The 22,472-nt window shown below is 35.8% G+C and overlaps 1 protein-coding gene across 1 annotated transcript in view; it reads right to left on the bottom strand.

The window, feature by feature from the left end:
• Positions 1–22,472, bottom strand: part of fras1 (Fraser extracellular matrix complex subunit 1) — a 303,582-nt gene that overhangs the window by 104,691 nt on the left and 176,419 nt on the right. The window contains 8 exon segments of the mRNA XM_028805595.2: positions 16–156; positions 2,686–2,826; positions 4,771–4,911; positions 6,233–6,379; positions 8,573–8,719; positions 11,299–11,451; positions 19,998–20,141; positions 21,805–21,945. Of these exon segments, the coding sequence (XP_028661428.2) occupies positions 16–156; positions 2,686–2,826; positions 4,771–4,911; positions 6,233–6,379; positions 8,573–8,719; positions 11,299–11,451; positions 19,998–20,141; positions 21,805–21,945 (1,155 nt within the window).

Below are 22,472 nucleotides of genomic sequence, written 5' to 3'. Positions count from 1 at the left end.
ATCATGTTATTTCACCTTGGCATAGTCCACTTCCTCTATTTCCATAATATCCATTGCCACATTCAGTCAAGCAGAGTCCATTCATTAGGAATACGTTCTCATCACATGTTTTGCACTGCTGAGTTCCTTCACACTCCAGGCAGCCTGATGGACAGGCTATGAAAGGAATTTGGAGGAAAAATGAACGGATTAAAGGTTTTATAATGCAGTGGTACAGTGTTTTTTGTTCCTGATGCACTCTTTGAGAATTGGTAAATTCCAAGCAGTAATATGAGAAGGCTACAGTGGTAAATAAATCATTTTTGAACCCTACAAAATAATGAACTCTTCACGTAGTCTGACCTTCTTCCATGATCTGATAATAAAACACAGGATTAAAAACAAAGTATTTTTACATGCCTTCTTTATTAAAAAAAAAAAAAAAATCAGCGTCTTAATTATATAAGTTTAATAGTAGCTTGTAGTGCTCTTTTTAGAAGTAGTGACTTAAACATGGCATTTCCTGAATATGTTTATAAACCCTGCATATTAGCATGCAAGCACTGTGAACCATTCCTATGTATATAGGTGCAACAAGTCATTGACATTTTGGCCTCTTTGGAATTACCTGCCTGTAAATTTCTTAAAGGTTAGGATCTTAATTACTTCAAATGCTATTTCAACTCACGTTTCAGCTCTTGTATAGATAGAGCCCTTACTTTCTTCAGTAGATTTTGTTCAAACAATTTAAAATACACAGTCATTAGGCCTGAAGGCTGACAACTAATCTTCTAGATAATGTATGGGGTCTAGCAAACATGAAATTGACAAATCTATTTTTCTAGGATAGCACAAAATGTTCCGTTGATATCCTCTAAGGAAGACTGTTCTTGCTTACTATATTTCAAATAATGTACTGCAGAACCTTAGCTATCACATCAGTGTTTTCTATGAGGAGTACCAGAAGTATTCAACCACTTGTTCATAAAAGTGAGTTCATCAGGCAAACCAATCTGGAGGACAGAAGCAACAAGCTGATTGAGGGCAAAGTGTGAAATTTGGTGCATTTATTCATCAAGGACATTTGTCTAGAAAGTTACATTTTTGTTGTCTCAAATAGATGGTGTTGTACAAATTATTGTACACTTCAATATTTAAAATAATTGTTTATTTCATTTAAAATTATTGCCAAAGCTTTAAGATCAACTATCAAGAAACAGAAAATAATATTGTGCAACCTTAGTTACAGATTAATTTGTGCTTTAAAGTTTACAATGAAAAACGGTTATTTTAACTGGTATAATTTTCTGTTTTACACATCTCATAGCCAGTCTAGGTGGCAAGCCAAATATACGTAATTACATTCTATTACCACAGTTATTTTTCAATATGACTCATTGATACGAAAATATTTAAACACAAATGTGACATTTGTCTCTTTGACGAAGCATATAAACAAAAATTTTAAATGTTCCTAATTTTTAAAACAGTTAGCCAAGACTCCTGAATGTTAAGCTATGCATACATTTTCTAATTTGTTTATATATAGAAGGACCCTGCAAACTAACAACTACCATCTCATTGACCTGATAATCTGACACAAGACAGACAACAGATGCTGGAATAAATAAAGCACAGTTTTTGTGTTACATATCAGATCACATCTTAGGACAGATTAATGTATCAATACTTGTAGTTCTCAATGGAAAAATAAATTTTCCTCATCACTGTACTTTAAGAGACATAAACAGAAATAGGTATGTATGAAGTAAAATGTTGTCAACAATGTGGTTTGACGGTAAGTTTTAATTTAACATTTCTCTTGCTATATGTATATTAGAGTAGCACTATTGAAATATGAAAAATATGATGGTGTATTTGATTCTTATAAAGAAGATTTCATTATCATAATATATTTCTAAAAGCTGTTCTAAAAATCCACTGGCATACCTGGAAGCAGTGAGGAGACAGAAACATCTCATTCAAAATATATGTATGTTAAAAATGAATTAAAACACTGAAAAACATATCAAGTTGTCCCAAAACCATTTCAGAATGTGATCCGCAAATCAGCAGCAAGTGCAAATTAGCAGAGATTTATTTTCCTTTATAGGCTATGTCAGCATCATTTTTAACATGACAATAAGTCTAAATGGGTACCCTTAACGAATGTCTATTAAAATCTTACTTTATATTCACTTAGATGTCAATGTCCAATTTACGTGAATCTTTGTTTTAGTGACAGCACTGAAGTCGAATAAGCAGTAAGATTAGGTTTTATTATGTTATATAAATAACTTGTAATATTAATGTACATAAAGCTCTGACTTCTTTTCTTCTGCTGCAGGGGTATTTTAGATTTGTATAACTGTAAATGGAGGATTGTACATGCAATTCAGTTTGGTAGATGTTCCTACAGCAACATAGCATGAATGTGGAAATGTGAGACACTAGTTGCAGAAATGAGAAAGCAACTGAAAACTTTCCAAAGGTTTTCCACAGGAACCAGTAAGACAGCGTAATATTTACAATATTTAGGATTCTAAACCTATCATAGCAAGCACTTTAAGTTTATATATAGTTTTATTAGTGTTCTTTTTTCAGATTTTCCAAAATTATTATCAGTCTACTGAAGTTTCAGATTAAATTAAAAAACCAAGTTGGCGAAGAAATCTTTTCAGTTTTAGGACCATCAACAGTACTCACACACACACTGGTGCAGGAAGTCATCCAGGAAATACTGCTTTCTACATTCTTGAACACACAGTCCGGCTTGTACAACATATGGAAGCTGGCACTTGCGGCACTTGCCAGGACCATCACAGTCCAAACAATTTTCATCACATCCTTAAAAAAAAATTAAACAAAAACTGATGCTTACATTTTCAATAAATTTTAAATTAACAAAAATACACAGTGTAATGAAAACTCTTGGAGGGCCCTTTATGGTGTGTTTTGATTGTCGCTGCTCCATGTGGCTAAATCCTATGCATTCAGCCCACACCTTCTTCGTTACCAGTGTTTCTCAACCTTTAAGATTATGTGACCCAGTTTTGCCCTTTTAAATTTATTGACAACCGGCTAGCGGCAGTTGCAAAATGCCTCCCTTGATGAAACAAGCATGATCAGGAGTCCCCTCTAGTGAAAAAAGCTCACTTAGAAACAGGGAAACATATCGTACAGTGCTGTCAATCACTTAGGCAACCCACCACGACCCACTTGCAAACCAACAAAACAAACCTGTGACCTAGTGGTTGAGAAACACTGCCTTATACAGACCCAGCAAGCTGATGCTAAGACTCAAAGGTCAGTTTGTGCTACTCCATACTGGCAGTTAAAGTATACATATCAGTGAATCACACCAGGCCCAAAGAGCCTCAATTGTAATGACCTGTACACTTTGTGACCAACATATGGCCAAATGGCTGGTCCCAAATGGAGCTGTAAGTTGACGCATAACTATCCTTACAGTATATATATTATCACACACGTGCGCATGGGAGGCAGCTAAATTAACCAAAAGAAGGTAATTCTACGCCAGGCCAAGGACATGGGAAATTCTGCCTGATTGAGGGCCAAGGATGCCACTTCCGCTTCTGTGCCCAGATGACGTCACTTCAGTTCCGGGCTAAGAAGACATCACTTCCAGTCCCATTGGATTTGGGGATCATTCACACCCTGAAATTGTATTATCCCAAAGAAATACTGAGAAAAATTCTTGTCAGCATAACTTGTAGACAGGAGGAGATTAATATTAACGTGAAAGAAGCTATTTAAATGATTGCAAACGCCTGGGCACAAGTTAAAGAGAGCACTATAGCAACAAATATAGAATCTCATTACAACAAAATATTTTTTAGGTCCCTTGCAGTTCGTTGTAACGGAATTTTACCTGTATATATACATATATATATGATATTTAAGTAAAAAATAGGAAATAGTGAGCGTTCAAGACATTAGTAACAAGTCAGTAAAGCTTTAAAAGAACAAAACTGTACTGTAGCACAAACAGAAAGACATTATCCAGTAAATACACAAAAAAGGTAGTGGTATATGTAAGTTTTCCTTTTAACTCTTGACAATCCATAAAGGAGAATACTAAAGCTTAAAATATATCCTGATTAAAATTATCCTGATTAATACTACTGATAATGAAATATTAATGTTCACTACCAGTCTTGCATGTTTAACTAACAGATCAAAGCTGCCCCTTTATACTGTATATCTTTTAAACATAAATTTATCTAAAGGAACATAGTTATTTCATGTACACACTGTATATACATGGGAGTTATAAACTATTTTAGATAAAAAAAAAACTACTTTATTATTACCGGTTAAACTGTACAAGTAACATTTGTTTTTAGAAAGATAAATTAAGGCAGTGCTTTCAGTATAAACAAGTCACCAACATAGATCTTAATGTAATTTCAACGAACACGCATATACACACAAAATTTGTGGCTTGGCACAAAACCTTAATCTGGTCAAAACCCAATACACCAGCTATTCATATCCATTTTGACAACCTCTACACTCTACCGTCCACAGCATGTTCTGCAGGATTTAAACCACATAAATGAAAACAACAACGAACAGCAACAGTCAACTAAGCAAACCATCATAGAAACAAGTACATAGTTGTTACCACCAATCTAACAAATATAATATTAAAACAGAACGCTCTGTTGTTAAACGTAAGGCATTACTGATAATGATTTTAATTAATAACATATTACAGATATAAACTTTAAACATAAATTTAAATAAACTGGGCTAAAATGTACTAACTGAAACATTTGTCCTCATCCAGGAAGAAGGATATGGAGCATTGTTCCACACAGGCACCATCTTCTAACACATGCCCATCCATGCACTGCAGACAGTCTGTTCTTAGAGGGCCTTTGCATGCATTGCAGCTCCAGTCACATTCTTTATTATAAGAGAAAGTAAATAGAAAAGTTAAGTATTGCATAACAGCATCACTTTGTAGTATTAAATTTAAATATTATAATATCACATAAAAGTATAATTAATATTAAGAAAAGAAATAGTCATTAATGTTATATAAAGAGGTAGATTAATATGAAAATCTACTAAAAGTTAAACAATAAAGCATAAGCATTGCCGATATCACAATAATATTTACAACTATAGAATAATAATAAACTTAAGTATAAATATACAGGTGGCCCTCAGGTTATGAATGAGTTCCATACCTGTACACAAGTCTGATCTAGCTTTGAAAATGGAGAAATACATAAAGCTTTATTACATATTTTACAAAAAATATTTTAGACTTAATATTAATAAAATGATAAGGAAAAAATATTAGTACACTTTAAATTGCAAAACACAAATAATGTAAATTAAAATTAACTACAGGAATGTACAATACATCGACCTTATGCTTAAACATACACTTTTTGACAATAAGTACCTTGTTGTCATGTCTCAGTCAGGGTTCCTCCCCTGTCTGGGGTTCAAATTAATTTTTTATGTCTCTTTTGTTCATTTTTGCTTCTTTGATTTATGTTGTTTATGTGCATCATTCTTTATTTTTATGTTTTGTTGCTTTTGTTATGTTCTGTGTGTTTTGTGGGTAGTCCCTCAGCAGGCGGGGCCTCCTGCCAATCATCACCAGGACCTACCCGCCATCCTTTAAATGCAGAAGGTCTTCCACAGTTCCTGGTGGTTCATTTCAAATGGACTGTTGAGTGGTGAGTTCTTGTGCTTTTCTGAGTTTATAGGCTTTATGATTCTTTAGATTTTTGACTATTCCTTGAATATATGTATTGTGATTTTGTTTGACTTGGTTTGCCTTTGTTATAGGCAATTCCATTTTGCCATTTGTGCTCCCCAGAGCGGGCTTTTTGTTACAGAGCATTTTGTGAAATAAATGTATTTATAAAAATTTTGTTCTTGCCCTTATTCTAGCCAGGGTTTGGTGGTGCACCCTCCTATAGAGGACATTTTTGGAGGTGCTATCAGAATTCTTTAGTGCCTAGGACTCCTAGTCCATCACACACAGAGTTGGAAAAGACAAAATGAATGTACAAAAAGCCACCACTAACTGGTGATTGATGCCTCAACAGAGATGCTGTCTCTACATTAAATGATGTTTAAATGTTAAAATAAAAGAACAAATTGAGAAACTACTGAAAAATGTAATATCCCATTGTTATAAATATTTTCTTTGAATTATGATGCATCTTCTAACCTGTAACTTCAAAGGTTATTCAGTCTATATTACCTTTACATGTGCGAGTGGAAATATCCAGGTAATACTGAGGAGCACATATCTCATACTGACACTCCCCAAACAAAAGAACTTTAGTGGAGTCCTTACAGGATGTGCAGGTTTGAGCAGAATCACAGGTGAGGCACTGGCCGTTGCAAGCTGTAAAAGTGAATTAAATAAAATGACATGGCATACCATTTCACACTTTTACTTAATATAAAGCAATTATGAGTTAATAAATGAAAACAAACTGTTTGTGTCTACAGCAACAACTCAAAAATATCTAAAGATTACAAACAAAAGTTTTTCGACTCTATTCATGAACAAGGCAGTACAGTGCATATATAAAATAATCAAAGTCACCTCGACACTGCGGAAGATGAACTATAAGCAAAAGAGATATTCAAATGTTCTTCAGAGTAATTTACTGGGAAATGACAAGTTCAAATGTGTGGATATGACTTATAGAAGTACATGTGATTAAGGTTTCAAAAACCATTTAGGCAATGATGGGCATCTAAACAACACCAAAGGTACTGTATATCCTAAGAGATATAAACAACCATGTTCTACAAAATATTATTTTAAGATTTAATGAATTCAGATGGGTCTATCCAAACATGTTCATCCATAGGACTACAAGATATATTTTTTTAATTATTATTTTATTTATTTCAAGGGAGACCGACAATGAGGTGAAAAACAAAGCCAGACTTCTTTTAAAATGGCAAAATGTCACAAAAAAATCTATATTTGTTTTCCAATATTTACAATAAGTGTGCAAATTTCAAGATATGGATCAATATTCAAGAACAGTTCTTGGCTTGCAAACTGACATATTTTTTAAGTATTAAGACTTTTTTTCACATTTGCGCTGTTGGCTGTGGATCCATTTTTAAACCACAAGAACAGGCACTGTATTTTTAGAAATTTATAAAAAAATGCCTCAGTAGAGAGCTAAATTTCCTATTGCAAATTAATATATTCCATGATTCTGACATAATAACTTTGACTTTGAAAATAATAAACTTACTCTTTAACAAAAAAGGGTACAGTTTATTTTTTATAAATACATTCAAATAAGATAGAACAAAAAGGATAACTTACAGTACACTAAAGGAACACAAGGAAAGACACAATCCTGCCTAAACTTTCCTAAGCAGAATGCTACAACTCTCTTTTAATTGGAGGTATCCGGGACTCAGAAGGGACGTTTTTGATCTCCCAAGTCCCATAAAGTATTTTTACCTTTCACCTCTTATCTGTAAATCAAGATGCAGACCTCTCCTCCTCTCACCTATTCACATACTGACTTTAAACTCTGTTTCCCTGGCAATGGTGACACCTCAACATCACACTAGTTTGGATGGAATGGGACCAGTGTGAGTTTATTTACAGTGGCAATAGGCAGCCTTATTCTATCTCAGAACTACTTTCCATTGTCAGATCTGCATCTCTTCAATAACAGTACAATCATACTCCTTGCAGTAAAACCTAGAGTCACTGCAACTCTGAGCCCTGCACAACAACAAAAGGGCCAGATCTCAAAATCAGTTTCCAATCTTCTGGTTATGTTAATGAATCAAAATTGTTCCACAGACCAAGTAACACTCTGTATTCTTTGCCAGCTAGGAAATGTCCTGGCCTCATTAAAGTTCACCAGAACTTTCCTATTTTTCTCCAAAACATTGCTCTCTTTCACTACTGGGGCACTGCTACAGGACTGTGACAGAACTTATGACCGGACTTATGACCCATTTATGTTCCAAACCTTAAAACATTAATGTTTAGAGGTGTGCCCAGGCAGCCAAACCGGATATCAAATAAACCTTGCTTCTAGTAAACTTCCCAGCCAGGTAACACTTTACAATATTATTGGAATACATCCATGTAATACAGCAACAGAATACATTAATGTTAATTAATACAAACAGTCACCAAGAGCGAAAGTGACTTAGAAGTTTATGATACACTTAATGTTTATTTACGTATTTTTTAATTTATAGCTGCAGCCTAGGTAGGTTTAATAATTTGCTTTGCCCTACAAAATGACAAGAACTTAACAGGTGAACCTGAGGTATAAATTCCAACATCCTAGACACCCTGCCTGTTTTTAGTAACATTAGGAATTTTTAGTATATTTCACTTTTTCTAAACTAACTTGCTTAATCAAGCAATTAAACCAGTTTCAGCTTAAAAGTGTACAAAAATACTATAAGAATTAAACAATGATTTACAGCAAATAAAATAATGAAATTTTGCTTTTTGAACAATACATTTTATAAATAATTCTGTTCAGCTACTCTTTTCTTATTAGGCATTCTCAAACTCTTTTTCATTCAAGAAACATACCCTGGCAAATGTGATTATCATCGCTGAAGTATCCTTTGTGGCAAGAAGAGCTGCATAATCCCTCATGAGTCAAAGCAAGGTCTCCCCAACAAGACGTGCAACTGCCCACTCCACCACTGTGGCATGTCTTACATGATGAATGGCATTCTGAAAAATGAAAGGTTATTTTAATAGGAACATTGCTTTTATTTTCTAAAATATTTTATATATTTTTGGTAAAAACTGCCTTATATACTTTTTATGTACACATTTTTTAATAGGGGTGCAGTTCTTAGTGCTGCTGTTTTACAGCTCCAGAGGCCTGGGTTCCAATACCAACCAAGGCACTGTATTAATGGAAATTGCATATTCATTCTGTGCCTGCATGATTTACTTATTCATTTATTATTTACTCCTGGTGTTGTCCCATATACGCCACACTAGTCTTGGACTAACTGGTGATCCTAAACTGGCTTCGTATGAGTGAGACTGGGTATGTGCACCTTGTAAAGAATGTATTCCTGCTTTGCAGTGTTGTGCTCAATTCTGCTGCTGGGATGTGCTCTAGCTTCTGTAAATCTGCATTGTATTCACCTAGGTCAATAACCCATAAATAAGGTTAGTAAGACTTATTTGAATAAACATAACCATAAGAAAATAAGTACAAAATGTCTGACATAAATGACAAGGATTTATGTATATAAATGTTCCATATACAGAACGAAATATATTAATTTGTGACAACATAATATTTAATAAAAAAGTTTTCCAAACTATAGTATCACTATAATTACAATGATTACCAAAGACATTTTGATAGTAGCCTCTGAAATATTGATTAATATTTCAGATTGTTTAAATAATCAAATAAATACATCTCTTGATAGATAGATAGATAGATAGATAGATAGATAGATAGATAGATAGATAGATAGATAGATAGATAGATAGATAGATAGATAGATAGATAGATAGATAGATAGATAGTACTTTATTAATCCCAAGGGGAAATTCACATACTCCAGCAGCAGCATACTGATAAAAAGCAATATTAAATTAAAGAGTGATAACAATGCAGGTAAAACAGACAACTTTGTATAATGTTAACGTTTACCCCCGGGTGGAATTGAACAGTCGCATAGTGTGGGGGAGTAACGATCTCCTCAGTCTGTCAGTGGAGCAGGACATTGACAGCAGTCTGTCGCTGAAGCTGCTCCTCTGTCTGGAGATGATACTGTTTAGTGGATGCAGTGGATTCTCCATGATTGACAGGAGCCTGTTGAGCGCCTGTCGCTCTGCCATGGATGTCAAACTGTTCAGCTCCGTGCCTACAATACAGCCTGTCTTCCTCACCAGTTTGTCCAGGCGTGAGGTGTCCTTCTTTATGCTGCCTACCCAGCACACCACTGTGTAGAAGAGGGCACTCGCCACAACCGTCTGATAGAACATCTGCAGCATCTTATTGCAGATGTTGAAGGACGCCAGAGTAAAATTACATGTGCGTTTAAATAATTAAATGTGTTGTATTAATGTAAATGTATGTATTTTGGTACTTACTTCTTTATGCATGTATTTCACCACTTAATCATGAATTTGTTTCAATGCCACCACATGCCAAATTAAATATGTCTTGAAACGTAAATTGTCGCTTTCAACCATCAAATGTGAAAGGATGTACAGAATGAGTAGTAATGAAGATGTAAATGTTCAGCCATCAACTGCTACATTTACAGCAGAAACTCCAGATGCAGACTTGATAGTATGGTAAATTGAGAGCTTCTTAAATTAAAGTAACTGTGTTGTGCTGTAATTCTTGCTGTCATGTCTACTATGAATGCACATGGTTGCAGCCTTTATTATGATCACAACAGAACTCATAGATGCACACTGATTACAGTATTTTGCCTGCCCTGCAAACCCTGCTGCTTATCGCTCTATTGCACTACACCACAGCCACTAGGGGCAGGTCTGTCAAAATTATCAACTAATCATTGAGCTTTCATATCTTGATGCGTGAAAGTACCAGTTTAAATTGCAAGGCTTATGTCATGCTTCATTTGCTGTCATTGAAATAAATAAATATAAACCCTCTTATCCATAGCAGGTATATCCTAGCAAATGGTGGGTGCATATATTAAATATAATGCTGCACATACAGAAGTTAAGTAAGAAAGTACATACAGTATATTTTAATGCTACATTTAATTATTTCCATCCATACATATTCTAAATATGTATATACAGAGAAGGGTCACAGGGAAGCTGAATCCTATCCCAGCAAGCATCGGGGGCATGATAGAAACAATATCCAGACAGGGCAAATTATAATTTACTTGCTGTCACACTGCACAATATACTTATTTGTATATTTATTAATTTTGCGGTGGGCTGGCGCCCTGCCTGGGGTTTGTTTCCTGCCTTGCACCCTGTGTTGGCTGGGATTGGCTCCAGCAGACCCCCATGACCCTGTAGTTAAGATATAGCGGGTTGGATAATGGATGGATTTATTAATTTAGAAAAGTCCAAAATATTCAACCATATTGAAGAAGCTACAAGAACCATTTTAGTAAGGACTAACCAAGCAGATTATTATTACTTTAACATAAAAAACAGCTTTGCTGATCATAATACAACTTCAGGGCTTGCTATATTTACAACTGTCAAGCATTTCACTGTATGCTTATTTTTAATGTGGCAAAAAGGAGACCCAAAATAACTTACTCTAGGTATTATCCAATGATACTTACTTTTACAAGTTCCTCTGTCTGTGTAGTACCCAGGAGGACATTCACTGACACAATCATCTCCATGTAAGTGGTAACTAGGATTCTTGCACAAGAGGCAGATGTTGCCATTACCTTTCAAGTCTGCCACACAATGCTGGCATTGACCACTGCATGCTGTAAAAATACAAGACTATACCTTACTCTGTCAAAAAAGTATCAGTAGGCGGCATGATAAAATTTACATACTTTTTACATATTATATCTAAGACAAAACTTCAAACAGATATGAGCTAACTGTTAATTACAATTCAAAAGCTAAAACATTTATTTTTTAATCAAAAATGAGGTAATATAAATGTATGCCAACAATATTTATTTCTTTAAATACCTATGATCCTTGGTTTACACTATCACGAGCCTATGTTCCTGCTAGGGATATTATCTAATTTATAATTTGTGAATGTGTCTAATTAATAATGGCTTTGATAGGTCTTTGTTACTAAGGAACAGTTAACTAGCCTTGTGTTGATCTGTTTAGTTTACATTCTGTAACATGTACATTCTCTAGCATTGCCCTGCAGCACTTGTTTCAACAGTCCCCAGATTCATGTTTACTCACTGTGTTGACCTTTTTCGTATAACACCTTGGATAAAAGCATCTGCTTAGTGATAAACTGGATATGTAATTGTAAGGGCTAAATTTGCCAAAGATGCGCAAGGGCGTTAGGACCATTCCAAAAATAAGACTCCCATAAAGAACAGTGGTGACTTTGTAAGAAAAGTACATATAGCAGTAAAATGTGTTTGTCAAACAAGATCTTCACAATATTCTATATATATTTGTCTATGGCTATCTGCATCTGTGCTGTCATGTTTCAATTTCTGACCTGTGAGGCCACCAAAGTGAACCTCACACTATATACTGGATATACTGGAAGAGACATTTAAACCTGAGGCACTAGTACAATGTTATTGGTTGGAATATAGGAGGACTGGTTCAACAGCCTTGCCCAATGGAGTGACAATCAGAGTTTTTCTGGATTATATAATCGTTAACGAGGAGCTTTATCTAAGGTAACTGTGGGAGAAGAACTTAATTAAGATAGGACTTGGAAGATTTTCAAGGACCTACTCCCTCTTCACCAGAGTTAAATCATTTTTGGGTTATCATTTCAACCTGAAATATCCAACTTGTTGTGCTGCCACTATAACCATCATCAGGAAGTGAAAGTGGAGAGATTATTCAGCAAATAGTTTAAAGTAAATAGCTAGATATCTAATTTCATTAATCCTGTCACCTATCTTGAATTTTTTTTTTCAGAATATTAAATATTACCTGTCGTAAATAATTTGCAAAAATGGCACTATTGTCAAATATGTGCAATGTGGTAAAAAAAAGGTGTTAAAGTAAGAGGAAAAGAATTCAGACAAAAGCAATTAAGCAATAATTCTTAGGAGTCCCAGTCAATTTTTTGTAAGGCTTAATGTATGTTCTTTCTGTCTCGTTGTCTTTCCAAAGGCCACATACTGAAGAAAGCAGCACTTCAAACAATAACGGGTGCATTTTAAAAGGTAAAGGCCTGACAGTCTAGAAGAACATTTCTAAAATAAACATTATAATGGTGAAAGTGATTTACATAATGTTTGTTTCAAAGTTCAGATATTCTTACATTTCATTTAAATTCATATATTTTCTTTTCAAAATAGTATGAATTCAAGCACAACTTTGGATGCTCCTTCATACCCATGAACAAGATAGTAATTATATGGGTAATTCTCCCAAATGGTTTACAGTATTTAATTTTCTTGTTACAAATCTAAGTTTGCATGAAGCAAAATAATAAATAAATAAATAAATAAATAAATAGTTCTATTACTCAGCTGTGCTCTTATTTATTTGAAAAACTTTGGTTTAAAATTCCACCTTGTGCAAAATTGCTTACTATGTTTTGGTTGAATCCTTGTCATTTCTGAAGATGCTACCATCATTGCATATTTTGCCATGATTAAGAAACATTGCCCAGACACAATTAATGGAAATCCACAAACACGTAACACTGAGTTGTCATAAGCAAGAGATCAAGAACTGAGTTTGAACAGAGTTCAATGAAACAGTCCTTGTAAAATGTATTAAATGAACTGGTAAAAAAAGCCAGTTGGGCCAGTGTGCTCAGATAGCAGTATGTTCATGGATTTATTGAGATGTATGAACTGTTGAAAGTGAATACAACGGCATATACATTTGACCTTTCATAGATGAGCTTAAACATGACCTTCATATTTAAAAAAAAAATCACCTGAAGAGATTGTTTCCCTTCAATCCCAACCAGAATCTTTTCTGCTCTTTACTAACATCCATGCAACATTTGCATTGTTCTACCAAGATCAGCAATTTTTGAAGAATATATGCAGATTATTTAGATTATTTTTCAAATGAAATGTACTGCAGCTTCTGATCTTCCAAAATTAAAAAAAAAACATTACTGGCAAATCTTAATAATGAGGTATCTATAAGGTATGAGGTAATCACAAAAGTCTACTGGCATGTGCTACTTTATGTTCCAGTATTATATTTTACTGTGCCAATGGTATTTAAGACAAAAAAAGTAATAAAAGTGAAAGAATCTTGAATTTTTTGGCAACATCTAAGGGTCTGCGTTCAGTAAACAATGATCTTTAAACTTGCTCAAATTTTTTATTTTAGTCAAAACATTCTTTGAATAAAAATAAAAACATTAGGTTTCTACAATTTAAGCTTGCAAAGAAAAATAAAAACTTTAAACAACTTGTAGGTGTTTATCAAAATTTAAGATAATTAGCACACCCTACAGACAATGTAATATGCTTTGTAGTCTTTTGATTTTTTGCAAAGAACGTAAAGGAAAGGCGTCAGACATTCATTATCTCTATTACTGCACTTCTTCCAAATCTTTGTTAAATCAAAGGTGAAATGGTAGAGGCTTTGTTTACTTTTAAATAGTCCTTTTATGTTTAAGAATTAGTGTGATAAAGAAGCAGTAAGAAAAACTGGTTATGTCTAAAGTGTTATCTAGGTTTTTGAGAAAGACATCAAAGAACCAAGCAACAAAAGATATCCTCAATTGACCACAACTAAAAGAAATATAAAAAGACTGCATAGAATTCATTTTATGTAGGTATACAAACCATAGTAACAGGCTGAAAAGTTTGTGAAAAGCAATGTCTAACCTAATTTTACATGGCATACCTTTCACATTAGCCCAACACAATTTCAGCTAGTCAAATGCAAAATATGTTTTGAAAATACAGGATATTTTAACTTTTGTTTTTATGAGAAACTTCCTCTGAATAATAAACAGTCTGTTGCAGCACTCTGATTAATAAGAGGTACTCTTGGAGCTGTCATCATTAGAACAGTAAGGGTGCAATGATCTGGCAAAAAACTTTGTGAACTTAGATTATGTGCTAAACATGACATTTGGATTTTTAGTATAAAAATGAGATAAAGGTAAACGTAAAATAAATAAACAATTGAAGGTAACTTTAAAATAAATTAACAATTGAGAGGCTTTTCCTTTATTTGTTTCAATTATCCATAGTTCTTTTTCTTAAACTCCATGTACAAAAAATGAACAGAATATTATAAAACTCCTGCAGCCATACAACAAAGCTATTCCAGATGAAAGTGAACTGAAATTCTACATAGCTTTGGCAGCTTAAAAAAATATTTATGACTTTTCAAAATAATGTACTCACTATGGGTAATCATATAGTTTTAACAACAACTATAATTCTGATAAACTAGATACCCAAGAAATGTCCAGTTCCAGATCATGAATGTTTACATGCATGTTTCTCAATTTATTTTTAAAACATGTAACAGCACACTATCACTAAAATGAATATTAATAAGTCACAGCTTTTTTTGTAGTGTTCAGGGTTGTTGTTCTGTCAATTTTGAAAAGTCTATAAAGATTTGAGTGTTAAAATCTTAAATGTCTGTAGTGTATAAAAAAGATTAATGATGAGCGAACCCAGTGGAGTTTGCTTCTCCATAAATTCAGTGAGATCACAGAAATGTTCAGGAATTTCACTGAGCACCATGAAATGCATTGAATTCAAGGAGGAACTGAACTAGTTTTGAATGGCTTCTAATGTTGCAGTGGTGTTTTAACTGTTTTAATTTAATTAACTGAGGGAAAGGAAAGTATCTGCCAACTGTTCTGGACTGATTATTGCAGTAAAAAAATGTAATCTGACTGAGCTGTGCCATCGTGCCTCAAACAACAAAAGACACAGACAGAATGATAACCACAAAGAAAATATAAACAATGGCCACGAAGATAGATAGATAGATAGAATTGTTTATTGTCATTATGCATACACATAACGAAATTTTTGTTGGTAGGACGTGGCTTCAAGGCAGAATACTTAAATACACAATACACTATCCTCTTTAATAAAACCCCTGTGTGCGTCCAGTGTCCGTGTGTGTGTGTCTTCTGGTGAAGTGCGCATGCGCGGGGCACGGTGCGATGCTTCAAAGGCCGCCTGATGTGTCACACAAGACAGAGAGCACGGGACCTATAAATGATCGCACGGCCGATCCAATCGGATTTCGGTAAATGAGGTAAGACCTAAAACATAAAACACGAAAAATCCAATCGGGTACTGAGACGCGGAGACCAGCTTCCCCATTGTTGTGCAAGTGTTCACTCTGAGGATGTCAGATTTGCGATTAAGAAGCTTGGCCCGGTAAAGTGTAAAGTGTCAGTCGTTGAAGGGGTTTTCCTAAATATGCGAATTTTCATGATATTACAATACAATGACTTTTAAAAGTAGATTTATTTTCACGCACATTAAATCAGTTGCTGGGGAGAATCTGCTGATTGCCCTCTGTTGTGACAGAAATTTAAACGCATATTGCAGACAGTAAAGCCAGTATTACTGTCAAGAGAAAATTACAGGCATTTTACGGAAAAAATTTAATGAGGTAAAAGGTCCCTTGCCATTTAATATAGACTGTTCCTACTAATGTTTATGGACTACTGTTCTAGCGCCCGTTATTGTAACGGGCTTAATGTCTAGTAAATAATAAAATAAGTATAAAAGACAGCAGCAATAAAACATCATCAAGTCTAGACTTTTCCTGAGGTAGTACGCCTGCAGAGACCAGTGATCTGTGTGTGTGGGTCTGCAGGGGAGGAATATGAGTGTGTGTGTTTGATTATGAGGGAAAGTGCGTGTGCATGTCTACAGGGGGGCAGGCTAGGGGTAGATGTATGTGTGTGTATCAGCAAGAGCAGATGGACTTCACAGCTCTGGGGAGAAGCTGTCTTTCAGTCTGCTGGTATGTGTTTTTATGTTTCTGTACCGCTTTCCCGAAGGCAATGGTACAAACAGTCCATTTCCTGGATGGGTGAGATCCGCAGCTATACATTTGGCCCTCTTCTGCATCCTTGCAGCATATACAGAGTCCAGGTCTAGGAGAGGACTTCCCACAATCCCCTGTGCTGTTCTCACCACCTATGCCAAGTCCACCACGGTCGTATCATCCGCAAACTTCACAACCATATTTGTGGCATGGATGGCAGAGCAAGCGTGCATAAATAATGTGAAGAGTGCTGGGCTGAGCACACAACCCTGTGGCGTGCCTGTGTTCAAAACCAGTGTGACTGATGTATGATCTCCAATTCTAACCACCTGAGGCCTGTTAGTGAGAAAGTCCCTGATCCAGAAACACAACGATGTGGACAGACCAAGATTATGAAGCTTTTGTACCAGCTTGTCCGGGATTACGGTGTTAAACGCTGAACTAAAATCGACGAATAGCATCCTAACATAAGTGTTAGGGCACTGCAGATGAGTCAGGGCTGTGTGAAGTACTATTGAGACGACATCCTCTGTAGATCTGTTTCTCCTGTAGGAGGAGTGATGGTTGTTAAATCCAGCAGGGATGGCATCCTTGATGTACTTTAGGAGGATTCTCTCAGTGTCTTACCTGACACCCTATCCGATCCTGCAGCTCTGTTAGTGTTGATCCTCCTCAGGGTGGACCTCACTTGGTGTAGTTGCAGGACTAGAGGCTGATGCTGCTCCTCCAGCCAAGGGAGATGTACAGTCTCCCTACTGCTAGATGCATCAAAACGTGCAAAGAAACTGTTCAAGGTGTCAGGGAAACTAGAGTCATAGCTGACCTGCTGATCGCTGCGCTTATAATCCGTTATGGTCTTTAAGCCTCTCCACATGTTCCGTGGGTCGTTGTTATCAAAATACTCCTTGATATGCTGTTTGTATCTGTATTTTGCCAGGCTTATTCCATTTTTTTTAGTTCTTTTCAGGCTTTGATATATGCCAGCCTGTCGCCTGACCTATATGTAGCGTCCCGGGCTTTAACCAGGGACCTCACCATACTGTCCAGCCACGGTTTCTAATTTGGAAACACCCTAAAGGTCTTTGTGAGCATGACAGCATCAGTATAGAACAGCACATAGGATAGGACAGATGATGTATATCCCTCTAGATCTGAGCCCTCGTTGTCTGCCTGTGTACATGAGGACTGTAAGTGGATTCATGGCCATCTTGCAAAGAAAGGAGCACTCCTGAATCCGTCCACCCATTTGCACAATTTCAGGAACTACTGGTAGGACTATCTGTACATTCCCATTCAATGTGCGGATCTCTGGACTATCTATTTTCATCATTACATTTCATCCGTTGCCGCTTTTCATGAACTTTTTCATGATTTACTGTGTGTGTTTTGTTGTATTTAATGTGTAATTGCCGTAAGGGGAACAGGGGTGGTATCGTTTTCTTATTTCATTTGTTTTCATTACATTCTTTATTTGCTGTTTGATTACCGGTTTGCTTTATTTTTGTCTCTGTTTGTGAGTGCGCACATTGGGTCAAGACTGGAATCTCCAAAATAAAAATAAATGAATCACCGTCTTCTCGATTGCGGCTTCTCGCGCGATACTATGCTTACTTAAAAGCCTGAACCGTACCTGTCCTTTTTGGCTGATTGCTTTGTTTCTATCTCCTCCCACAGACATTCTCTGCTACTGTTGTGGATTGTGCTCCCCTATGATGTTTGTCTATTGCTTAATCGTTAACTAACTGCATGCTGAGCACCTTTTACTTCTGAAAGAGACATGTTTGTTTGAAGTGTCTGAATAAAGTTCCTGTCTCTACAATCTCCTGTGTTTCTTTGCAATTCTGTGACCCAAGCTGCACTAGACTAGCCTGCAAGCATCAGCGCTTACCTCTGTGTGCTCTCTTGCAGCCCGTTTAAGCGCAGTTGGCTCAGTGATTTACATCCATGGCGTCAGTTGCACTTTGTACATATTGTTCCAGTAGTTTTTTTAAATAGTTTTTACAGTTCATTAGCAGTGTGTAAAATGACCAGTGTTGCAGTAATTGTGATGCTCTTTGCATGAAAAAAATGTGTTACATTAAAGTTTCACTTTTTCTTTGTGAATTGTGACATTTACTTAAAGTGCAGCAAAAAAGTATTTGGCATCCAGGGATGCATTAACCCCCAAGTATGTGGCAGTTTAAAGGTTAAAGCCCAAGATGCCGCCGAAACGAGCTGCACCGTCTAAGGCTTCTGGCAATGAAAACGCGCTTGCATGAATTGCAGTACATATAGCGGTAATATCGGTATTTTACATTCTAGCACTGCGGGAGACATAGCAGTACAGTATACAGGTTTACCTTTACACTCTTTATTTTTAGGTAATGTATTAAACTGAGTTTGAAATTAAATTGAAGTGTTTTGGGGGCATATTTAGGGGTTAAACTATGAAAATAGGCATTTTTTTTAACCACATCCAAAATTCGTGGGTTTTCACAATTCGCGTGTGCTCTAGGATGCCCGGGATAATTCAGGTGCCCTGCGAATTTTGGGGGTGTACTGTATATATAAAATCCAACGTCCGTCTGATTGAGTTTTTTTTCTATAATTTGCTTCAACATTCTGGTTGATTTTGTGGCATCTCTCATCATGCTAAGTATCATAATTCACTTGCAGTACCGATTTATTTGCGTGAATCTGAGAGACAAGCAGAAGGCTGAGGGGAGGGGGAGGGACCCTTCTCACTCACATGTCAGCATCAGGGCGTATCTTACATCCACTTAGCTAGCAAATGAGAGAACTACTTAATGAATTTAGATTGTTTTTTTTCTGGAATTTGCTTGAACATTCCAGTTGATTTTGCGACTCATAGTTCGCTTGCAGGAGTGATATATTCACGCTAAACTGAGACAGAGGCTGTGGGCCGAGGGGACGGGGAAGGGTGACATCAGGAGTTGGGAGCCGGGCAGGGACCTCCTCACTCATGCTATAGCCTCCATTCAAATCACTCTATCTCTTGCCACGTTTTGGCTCCGCTTAGCTAGCAATACCTGTTTGTTTATTGATTTTTAAAATTTGACCCTGTTTCACATGGGCGAAGCCATGGGGGATGGCTAGTTATGTATGAAAATTGCCATTTGGTGCTGTGCAGCCTGGCACAGGGATCAGTGTTTTATATTCAATGGCTATACTCATGGATGGAAGGCTAGAGTACTGATCAGGTTGTAACATCACAACCTGGCCACAATGCAGATTTACAGGAAAATATTCAACGAATAAGATCACTGGTAAATACAGAAAATTCGCTGTGAAAAACACTGGTGAATTTCGTTGATCAACACTAATAAAGACATTTAAGCAAGTGAAAATCATTACAAAAACAACTTACCTATGCAGTAACCAACTCCATTCAAGTACTGTCCTTCTAAGCAGCTGGTTGTGCAATGTCCATTCACCAGAATGGCTAAGGGGTGACAAATAGTGCAATCTGAAACAGAAGGGCCTTTACACTCTTTACATGATGGATGACAATCTGCAAGCAACAAAAAAAATTAACAATTAGAGAAAATGTAGAAAGTAGAAATGTGTTGGCAGAAAACCAAATGCAACTTGACAAATGCCAGAAAAGCAGGAATTCACAAAATATTGCAAAGGCAAAAGTTTCAGGTATTATTTTACAAAAAAACTTCTTCATAACGCACAGTGACTAGAAATATAAATCCAATAATATTAAACTGCATATTGAGCATACTCAAAAAGGAAACCTTTAGACTGCTACGAGACATTCAATATGGCATTTTTTTTCTGAATATATTGACTAGACAAGTAAGGCAACTGTACAAGCAACATCAGAATTCAGTGTCTGCTTCTGGACCCTATTTTTACACATAAAATTTATAACGAAATAATATAAAGCTATGGAATGTTTGTATTGAATATTTCACATTTCCCACTAAATAGAAACAACTTAAATCTTGACACCATATAATGTTACTGTACAGTAAGTAGCTGCTGTAATTGGAATTTGGGGTACCACACAATGTATTCATATCTTAGCAATACTATAGTGCTGACTGACGGCCATAGACTATACGGAAAAAATGTGCAAGAACCTCTGAAAAACACAGCTGTTTAGAATATGCATGGTATATACAGAGCTCAAAAAATTAAAGGTACACTTAATCATCACAGCCTAACACCAAGTCAATTAAGCTTCATGGATATCAATCTGTTCAGTTAGGAAGCATAAGCAATTGCGAATTAACTTCACCTGCTTTGGTGCAAAAGTGAAAGTGACAACAGGTGCACTAGACAGGCAACAGAAAGACAACCCCCAAAAAGTGAATGGTTTTGTAGGTGGTGGCCACAGACAATTGCTCTCTCCTTATCCTTCCTGACTGATTATTCTCTAGTTTTTTTGTTTTACTGGTGTCCTTGCGCCTCATGTATAATGCCATGCTGTAATGGACGGCTGGGGATCGTGCCCTGTTGGGAAGCCCGGGACAGCAGGGGACCAAGAAAAGGGCAAGTCATTCCCCGGGATATGAAAGGACAGCCACCCTTGGTTACATCGGCGTCACGAGCATGGGGCTGTAATGCTCAAGCCTGTTAGGTTACTTGGCCATCACCACGGGTTGCTGGGATAATTCCGGAGCCCTGGTCTGCAGCACTTCCGCCCCAACCTAGATCAGCCTATGGTTTCAATTTTGGCTGTTATTTTCAGTGTGATGTTGAATCCAGTCCTCAATGGGTTGGTGGGTTTGATTTCCAGTTACCGCTGTTACATTATTTTGTTCTCAACGAATTACACAGTATTACTCAATAAAGATTTTCCACTTAAATGATTTGTTCATCAAGATCCAATGTGTCATTTAAGTGTTCCCTTAATTTTTTTGAGCAGTGTATGTCTGCCAAATACTACTACGTCCATGTGGAATATAGCAATATAAACCATAAGTAATTCACTTGATCATTTTACTTACAAACAAGTGTATTAACAGTTCTAGTTTAAAAACTATATGTACACATGCCCTTTAATTTATACAAAATTCAGACTTCAGTTACCTTAAAAGACAAGTGTGTTTAGATACATTTGAAATTAACCAAAACAACAATTATACATTTCAACTAATAAAAATATTGAACATTTAAAATAGGATAGCTTAACTATCAGAAGCCTTGGAAACAAAACTTACTAGTGCAAAGGGTGTCTTGACTAAACAGTCCTTCAGGGCATTTTGGTAAGCATCTCTCTTCATGGAGGACATTTGGGGGAGTACAGGATGTGCAGTTTTTGAAACTTTTTCCAGTACATTCTAGGCATGAAGAATGGCACTCTGAAAGCGTGGAAAACAAGATAAAAAGTAAATTAAAATACATACATACAGGATTGGAAGAAAAATAATATGCCACAGCATTCTTGAATCTATTCTCTATTTACTCACTTTGTACAATTGACAATTACTTTAAGATTTCTTTTGAGCAGAAAAAAAATGTATTATGTTTTAGTATGCTGAATCATCTACTTACAAAAAAAAAAATCATCAGTCATACACACTTACCTACTTCAATGAGTACTCTATTAGTAGTCTCTGGATTTCAAGAAAATCTATTATGTTTTGTTAACACAAGTTTGAAGCATACAAATACAGCTGTCAGATTCAACATACAGCACCACAATACCAGATCCAGCATATAATGACAAAGTATAGATATTTGTAAACAAGACAAAAGAAAAAAATATTACTTGAGAAAAAGCAAAGCATGATAACTTGCTATTAGAATGGCAGGTACATTTTGTATTAAACACTAACCTATATGCTTATCTATAACAAAAAGAGAAGAAAAAATAGTGTGTGGTATG

Source organism: Erpetoichthys calabaricus, chromosome 7, assembly GCF_900747795.2.
Source record: "Erpetoichthys calabaricus chromosome 7, fErpCal1.3, whole genome shotgun sequence".
Classification (NCBI taxonomy): domain Eukaryota; kingdom Metazoa; phylum Chordata; class Cladistia; order Polypteriformes; family Polypteridae; genus Erpetoichthys; species Erpetoichthys calabaricus.
Note: the sequence above shows the minus strand (reverse complement) of the source record. Positions and strands in the feature narration are given on the sequence as shown.